We start from the raw sequence: 8,834 nt of genomic DNA, 5'->3' as shown, positions 1-8,834 counted from the left end.
CATTAGTGAGCTCCAGTGAAAATGGAGAGTTTAGTCCCATCCACTTAAAGCCATGTTGTCTCTCAGATCACCTTCTGTTTGAGCTGCAGATTCACTATTCCCCACAATAGACAGGCCTTTGTTAACTGGTTGACCAGTCAATTAGACAATTTCACCAGATGTTAGAGATGAAAGACAAATTATTGCAAGCAGGATGTAAATTTGATCAGTGTAGACTAGACCATTCATACTCACTGATTACAGCCAACCTCAAACATTCCAATACAGTGAGTCCCCTCTCCAGGGGGTGAACATCACCGTGGAAGAGAATGAGGCAGCCCAAGTAAACACCCACACCAGCCAGGCTCAGGAGCAGGTCCACAAGGAGGAGCCAGACTTGCTCACACCCCCTCCCCCACACTGGGTGGCTATAGATACCAAGCCTGGGGTCTGAAGCACAAGAAAATTAGTTACTGCTTCTCTCTATCTTCAGTAAACCCATCATTAGGAGGCCTAGTTCTGTGCTTGGATAGACTAAACCCAGCCATTAGTCCCATGCAGGCATTTAATTAACATGGAGGATGCAGAAACAAATCAGCTCCCAGAAACAAGGTAAAAGGAATCACTGCTTTATTGATCACTGGTTGACCCGAGTTTGCTTGTGTTTCCTGTACAGGAACAAGGCCAGCAATGAAGCAGAGATCACTGAGACAGCTGTCACAGTCAGGGCCACGATCAGGACCACCTCAGACTCCACACCTACTAAGCAATGAGAAACCAATAGTTAGTGAAGGAAACACTGAGAGGAAAATGGAAACCAGCAGTCGGCCAACTCACCACCTGGAGACCTCTCCTGCATCCTTCGCTCAGCCTCATTCAGAGACTCTGTTGCCAGCTTGGTCACATCAGTACCCAGAATGAGCAGGGGTCCAAGTGAGGCCTCACCCTCCCACTTCAATCCAGCTTCACTCTCTGCAACATCAAACACTCCAGTTAGAGAGGGGAAAGAGGGAACATCCAACATCTAGAGGATCAATGTCCTACCAGCTTCAGGTACAAGATCTCTCCTTCCTCTGGACCCAAACCACAACACCCTTGTGGCACCACAATTACCCACATGGCAACAGGCACAAATGTCAATGCTTGATTCCTCCAATGGGGTCCAGCTAAACAAGAGAAGCAGCCCATCAACCAGATTGTGCATCACATCCCCACACAACACATCCCTGAGGGAGAGAGAGGGGGAACGTACACATTCTGCACCTTCTGGAAAGTACAAGCTTTGTTCCTGGAATCCCTCTGATCCACTGGAGCAACTTTCAGGTGACAGGTGATGAAAATCTGAGGGACACACTCAACACAAGTCATGATTCAGTGACTCCCTCCCAACATGGAGAACCCAGTGATCAGCTTCCTTTTACCAAGGAACAGTCATCTCCAAGGAAATGGAACGCATCCAGGTCAAACCAGAGCTTGTCCAGCTCCCGCTCGTCTCTTTGCAACACAAAGGTTGAAAAGGAGTCCTCAGCTTTGCTGTCCGGGAGGCAACTGAAGAAAGATTAAAAAGGGACAGGAAGTGAATCAAGTGAAGCCATTGAGATGGGACCAGCTGGAGAAAGCAGAGAGCTCCTTACCCATTGTGGTCAATGATGCTGTATCTCAGGTTGGAGTCCTTGTCTGGGCTCAATGTAGCTACACAGTGGTCAATGTAGAGCTTCAGGGGCATGTGTTTGGTCATTGAAACAGAGGCCTCAATGTGAATGAGCTCACCCAGGTAGTAGACAGTCGTAGTGCCCTCTGTAAGCCAGTCACCTGAAGTACAAGAGGACAAGGGTTAGAGACAGTGGCTGTAACTCCCAGTGAGTGACTACAGGAAATCACTCCCCATCCACCCATCACATACCATTCATTAGGCGCAGAGAGAATGACAGATGCCCTTCTCCAGACTTGGTGGAGCTGAATGGGATCCAGGTGGGCTTGATGGGGTCACTGCTCATATTGCCCTTCCTGGAAAGGCAGGGGAGTCATTTCAGGACAACTTCAGAGACCACCAGATCTCATTGACAAAGAGATTAAAGATTCTCACCTAAAATAACGACACTCAATGGGAACGACAGCTCCATTCGTTCTCACAATGACAGATCCATGATACTCTGGGGTGTGGTTCAGGTGGGTGGTGTAGAAGAGGAAATCTCCAGTCATCTGAAAGAATCAGGTTAAGGAATGAAGAACTGATCGGAAATGAGAATGTTCTCCACAGGGTTTAACAATGAAGTCATCCCATCCCCTGGAAACAATTCTGAGGGGGATTGACAGGGTCAGTGTGAAGAGGCTGCTTCCCCCCAGCCATAGGAGAGTTAAATATTATGGGTAGGCATCTCAGGTCAGTGGGTCACTTAAGATTAATGTGACAGGGAATTACTTCATTCAGCAGGTGGTGAATCTTTGGGATTCTATACCAGAGAGCGGTGAATGCTCAATCAACGAGTACATTTGAGACAGATGGATTTATTTTGGGGAATGAAGGGAATGTTATGATGTGGCAGATGATGCTAGTCAGGTGGATCAAATCCATGAGGGGAACTTGATCATGTGCTCAGTTTTGCGATTATTATTTTGTTTTGAGATCAGTGCCTGGAATTCAGTAACATCAAGACTACCAGAACTTCAAGAGGTTTAGATAAAATGTAAACATGAACAAAAGGAAAGATTAAGCACATACATAGGTCTACAAATTACTATAGGAACTCCCAAAATCTTCTGATTAATCTGGCTCCCAGTGACACCTGCATTAAGGCAACAGTAAAACAGATTTGAACAGACCCAGGCAAAACAACACCACCTGGACAGGAGAATTCAATATGAGTTAACACATCCTTGGTTCCTTTAGACAGGAACTTGATGCAGAGGCTGGAGGCTTCTCACATTTGTGAAAGATCCTAGGAAATCTTCACCACTGAATCAGCCTCATCCCCATTACAGGTAAATTCCATTGTTCCCATATCTTGTTGCAACTTCACTTTTCATAATATTAAAATTTAGTATTAATTTATCAAACACCTTTTGAAAAAATTAACACTTCTGAAAGCTGGGTGTAACATCCCACCATCTCTTCAAAATTCAAGCTGTCCAAATTTATATGAAAAAGTAAATTTTCATCACATCTCATTTTAAAACTTCAGCCATGTTTATGGATTTAGCATTTCAAAGCTCGATTCTTTTTGATGACTCAAAGCCTCCAGACCAGCTGTCCCCAATTCAGCCCCACACAAATTATCCCAACCCCAATATTACAATAAAGCACAATATTATGATATTTATCATATCTTGAGGACATAAATCAAAGAGCTTGTTAAGAGGACAGGGACATGGTGGTTGTGTAGAAGTTCAGTCAGGATCTTAATGATTGGGGAACAGGCTTGAGGGGCTGGGTGGCCTCATTATGGGCTGCAATGCAACCTCAGCCCTTTATCCAAAGGGGGAGATCATCAGAACAAGACCAGGATCCATTAATAGGAAAGTGACTCAACAAAAGGGCAGCTTCAGTTAACAGTCAAAGGAGCCACAAGTGGACACTAATATGGAGCATGGAAATAGAATAGTTTGAAGCCAGGGCCACATTTATTCCAATGACAGGAAAAGTGGGAAGTGTGGAGTTCCTCTTTAGTCCAATACATCTCAATTCTCATTTAATTTTCTTCATTTAAGAGACAACCCAATTGGATTAAACTGGACTGAAACCTCCGGTTGGATTGATCTGAATGATATGATCAGAATAGAGCTGGAAATCCTCAAAACAACAAAACGAAAAGCTTGGAGGATCCAAAGAGAAGGTTCAAGACCAATGGGGCTGATGTCATATGTTGGAGAGACTCAGGGACAGGTTAAAGCAAGGTACAGTACAAAGTAGAAAGCTAACTTGTAGTTTTATAAAGCAGGAGACAGCTATCTCCTCAATATCATTGACATCTCACCCAGTGTTGGAATGAAGAATGGGGAACAACCTACAGCCCAAGCTTAGAGCAAGAGCTGAGGATTCCCATTACCTACAACCTGCTGCCTCACTCATGGAGTCCATAGTCAAAGAGGACAGTGTGGTTCTGAGAGTAGATCCTGGTTGACCAACAACCTGCTGTCCCCAGGGTCAGGTCAGCAGCTTTGATCAGGTGCCTGGTTCCAAATAAATCCAGCTGGACCCTGAGCAGCAGCTTGTCCTCTCCACACTGCACCATCACAGTCTGCAGTGGAGACACACTTCCACCCTCAGACACACGGAAATGGGAACCAAAGGGAGGCCCAGGAGGAGAGACTGTCTGAGGTACAGGGGTGGCTTTGACTCTGCCCCATGGAAACCTCTGGCCTAGAAAGTGTTGCCCAGTGTCAGAGCCACAAACAGCTCCAACTAACACCAGCACTGGGAACAAAGCCCTCACTACAAAGTCCCCCATAATACCAAACAACTCAACCATTCCTTCAGCCACCGAGGAGCACCTTTTATACACACAAGCTGTACTCACCTGACACCAATGAGACCAGAAGCAGCAACATTGAACCAATTAACCAGCCTCAATCTCCACAATCCCCACCAATGACAGAACACATGGATTTATTACCAGGAAGGCCGATTTTATTTGGACCAGTAGGAGTTGGTCTGGTTGGGAAAGATGTCGATGAACAAAAGGGAAGGTGTGTGATAGGGTGGAGGGCAGGAGAGATTAAAGGATAAAAGGTTTCATGGTACAAAAGCCAAAGGCAGTGGTAATGGGTAAAGTAATGAAACAAAAGATGCGTCCAGATGAGGTGTGAATGGCTGCCTAGCAACTGTCTGAATGTAACGTAGAATCGTAGAATGTTTACAGCACAGAAAGAGGCCACTCAACCCATCGTATCTGCCCCCAGCTTAATCCCATTTTCCAGTACTTGGTCCGTAGCCCTGCAGGTTCCAGCAGTTGAGGTGCATATCCAGACAGCTTTTCAATGAGTTGAGGTTTCCGCCCTCTACTCCCCTTTCAGGCAGTGAGTTCCAGACCCACACAATCCTCTGGATGAGAAAAGGTTTTCCTCATCTCCCCTCTAATATTTCTATCAATCACTTAAAATCTATATCCCCTCGTCAATGAGCTCTCTGCTAAAGTAAATAGGCCCTTCCCATCCAGTATATCCAGGTCCTTCACAATTTTGTGTATCTCAATCAAATCTCCCCTCAGCCTCCTTTGTTCCAAGGAGGACAGCCCCAGCCTCTCCAATCTTTCCTCATATTTGCAATTTTCCAGCCCTGGCAACATTCTGGTAAATCTCCTCTGTTCCCTTTTGAATGCATTTATATCCTTTCTGTAACGAGGTGACCAGAACAGCACATACTATTCAAGTCATGGCCTAACTAATGTTTTAGATTGTTCCAGCATAACCTCCCTGTTCTTATATTCTACACCTCAGTTAAGAAATGAAAGTATTCCATCTGCCTTCTTAACCACCTTCTCAACCTGTCCTGCTACCTTCTGGGATCTGTGGACATTCACTCTAAGACCCCTCGCTTCCTCTACACCTCTCAGTCTCCTCCGATTTATTGTGTAATCCTTTGCCTTGTTTGACCTCCCCAAATGCATCACCTCACACTTCTCTGGGTGGAATTCCATTTGCCACTTTTCTGCCCACTTGACCAGTCCATTGATGTCTTCCTGCAGTCCACAGCAACTTTCCTCTCTATCAACCAATTTTTCTGCTGTCTGCAAACTTCTTGATCATTCTACATTTATGCCCAAATCATTAATATAGTTCACAAAAAGCAGGGGGCCTAGTACTGAGCCCTGCAGAACCCCACTGGAAAAAGCCTTCCAGTCACAAAAACATCCATCATTTGTTTCCTACCGCTGAGCCAATTTTGTATCCAGCTTGCTACGTTCCCCTGGATCCTATGGTTTTTTATTTTTTTAAGCAGTCTGCCATGTGGAACCTTGTTGAAAGCCTTGTTATAATCCATGTGTATCACATCAACTACACCACCCTCATCAATCCTACTTGTTACTTCCTCAGAAACTTCAATCTGATTAGTCAGATATGACCTGTGTACTATAGGCCCCCAAACAGTCAGGGAGAGATAGAGGATCAAATACACAGTCAAATTTCAGAGAAGTGTAAGAATAATAGGGCAGTAATGTTAGGGGATTTTAACTATCCAAATATTAACTGGGATAGTTTTAGTGTGCAAGGTAGGGAAGGAAAAAAATTCTGAAGTTGCATCCAGGAGAACTCTTTTAGACGGTGCGTAGAAAGCCCAGCAAGGGAGGGGGCAGTTCTGGACCTAATATTCTGAAATGAGCCCGGGCAGGAGGAAGGCATATAGGTAGGGGAGCATTTTGGAGATAGTGACCATAACTCAGTTGGATTTAGGATAGTTATGGAAAAGGATAAGGTTGGGCCAGGAATAAAAGTTCTAAACTGGGGAAAGGCTAATTTAACAAAGATGAGATGGCAGATACCGAGGGCTCAATATAGCTGAGTCCTTACAGGAGTGTAAAAAGTGTAGAGGGAACTTAAAAAGGAAATTAGGAAAGCTAAGAGAGTGCATGAGAAAGCACTGGTGGGTAGAATAAAGGAAAGCCCAAAGGGGTTATTTAAGTATATAGAGAGGAAGAGAATAATTAGGGAAAGAGTAGGGCCAATTCAGGATAATAGAGGTAATCTATGTGGGGACCCGGAAAACATGGGTGCAGTCCTCAATGAATCCTTTACGTCGGTCTTCACAATGGAAAAGGACGATGCAGATACAGATATCAGGGTGGAGGACTGTGAAATATTAGAGGAAATTAACATAGAGAGAGAGGGGGCACTTGCAGGTCTAGCGGCCTTAGAAATGGATAAATCCACAGGCCCGGATGAGATGTATCCCAGGCTGTTGAGGGAGCCAAGGGAAGGCAATAATTTTCAAATCCTCTCTGGCCACAGGTGCGGTGCCAGAGGACTGGAGGACTGCTAACGTTGTCCCATTATTAAGAAAGGGAGGAAGGGATAGACCAGGAAATTACAGGCCAGTCAGTCTAACCTCAGTGGTGGGGAAGTTACTAGAAAGAATTCTGAGGTGCAGAATATATCTGCACCTGGAGAGACAAGGATTAATCGGGGAAAGTCAGCATGGATTTGATAAGGGAAGGTCGTGTTTGAAAAATTTGTTCGAATTATTTGAGGAGGTAACCAGGAGTGTTGATGAGGGTAATGCATTTGACTTTAGCTAGGCTTTTGATAAGATTCTCCATGGCAGACTGGGCAAGAAAGTAAGAGCCTATGGGATCCAAGGCAAAGTGGCATGTTGGATCCAAAATTGGCTGAGAGGCAGGAAGCAGAGGGTGATGGTAGAGGAATGTTTCTGTGACTGGAAGTCTGTTTCTATTGGGGTTCCGCAGAGCTTGGTGCTGGGGCCCTTGCTGTTTGTTGTGTACATAAATGATTTAGATTTAAATGTAGTGGGTATGATCAAGAAGTTTGCAGATAAGACGAAAATTAGTAGGGTGGTAAATAGTGAGGAGGATAGCCGTAAACTGCAGGAGGATATCAATGGACTGGTCAGGTGGGCAGTGCAGTGGCAAATGGAATTCAACCCGGAAAGTGAGGTAATGCACTTGGAGAGGGCTAACAAGGCAAGGGAATACACTATGAATGGAAGAACCCTGAAAAGCACTGAATATCAGAGGCACATTGGTGAGCATATACATAGATCACTGAAAGTAGCAGGGCAGATAGATAAGGTGATTAAGAAGTCATGTGGGATACTTGCTTTTATTAGCCAAACCATAGAATACAAGAGCAGGGAGGTTTTGCTGGAACTGTATAAAACGCTGGTTTGGACACAGCTGGAGTAGTGTGTGCAGTTCTGGTCACTACATTATAGGAAGGAGGTGATTGCACTGGAGAGGGAGCAGAGGAGATTAACCAGGATGCTGCCAGGGCTGGTGTGTCTGAGCCATGAGGAAAGATTGGATAGGCTGGGGTTGTTTTCCTTGGAGCAATGAAGGTTGAGAGTGGACCTGATAGAGGTGTATGAGATTATGAGGAACAAAGATAGGATGGATAGGAAGACACTTTTTCCATTAGTAGACGGGTCAATAAAAAGGGGGCATAGATTTAAGGTAAGAGGTAGAAGGCTAAGAGGGGTGTTGAGGAAAGATTTTTTCATGCAGAGAGTGGTAGGAGTCTAGAACTCACTGCCTGAAAGGGTGGTTGAGTCAGAAACTCTCATAACATTCAAGAAGTATTCTCTTTTTTGTTCCTAAAATCAATCAACCTGGCCTCAGCTGATGATCCATCTAATATATCAATCCTTCTCACAGATGTAATTGCTTCTCTAACAGAAATGGCCACCCCAGCTCCCTTTTTATCTCCCTATCTTGTGTGAAAAACCTGTAACCTTGGTGTTATTACAGTGTGCTCGATCTAACTGAACTGAGCGGACACACAGACGGAGCTGGGTGTGGGTTTGAGACCCACACTGGATGGTTTGTGTTTTATTTCTCACACTGGGTGACAGAGCTGTTACACAAAAAAGGACACAGCGCATGCTGAAGGATTGTTCCGATATAAAAGTGTATGAAGTTAAAACCGAGTGTGCAAATCAGAATTGACAGGAAAGAGAACTTATTTCTGGAAACTATTATTGCCGGAACATTCCCAACATCAAACTCTGTCCTGGTGTAAAATCTGAATATCCAAGCAGCTGTCAGCTGGATGTGAATTGAACACAAACCTTCTCAGCTGGAATCAGACACTCTACCAGTGAAACACAACCTCCATCAGAAAAAGCTAGAGCTGGATCCACATGAGGGTGATGGGTACAGACTGTCACCGGGGTTCTCGGAGTGTGA

At 44.8% G+C, this 8,834-nt stretch overlaps 1 protein-coding gene across 1 annotated transcript; it reads right to left on the bottom strand.

Annotated features, from left to right (window-relative positions):
- Positions 1-616: 616 nt before the first annotated feature.
- Positions 617-2,181, bottom strand: LOC121271254 (zona pellucida sperm-binding protein 3-like). Its single transcript, XM_041177075.1, has 7 exons — positions 2,066-2,181; positions 1,883-1,986; positions 1,614-1,791; positions 1,401-1,527; positions 1,232-1,320; positions 1,093-1,145; positions 617-738 (listed from the first exon to the last, which is right to left on the bottom strand). The coding sequence occupies exons 1-7, from the start codon at positions 2,179-2,181 to the stop codon at positions 617-619; spliced, it is 789 nt and encodes a 262-aa protein (XP_041033009.1).
- Between the last annotated feature and the right edge of the window lie 6,653 nt (positions 2,182-8,834).

Source organism: Carcharodon carcharias, chromosome 30 (assembly GCF_017639515.1).
Source record: "Carcharodon carcharias isolate sCarCar2 chromosome 30, sCarCar2.pri, whole genome shotgun sequence".
NCBI classification, from domain to species: Eukaryota; Metazoa; Chordata; class Chondrichthyes; order Lamniformes; family Lamnidae; genus Carcharodon; species Carcharodon carcharias.
The sequence above is the reverse complement of the archived record's forward strand: the minus strand, read 5'-3'. Positions and strand labels throughout refer to the sequence as shown.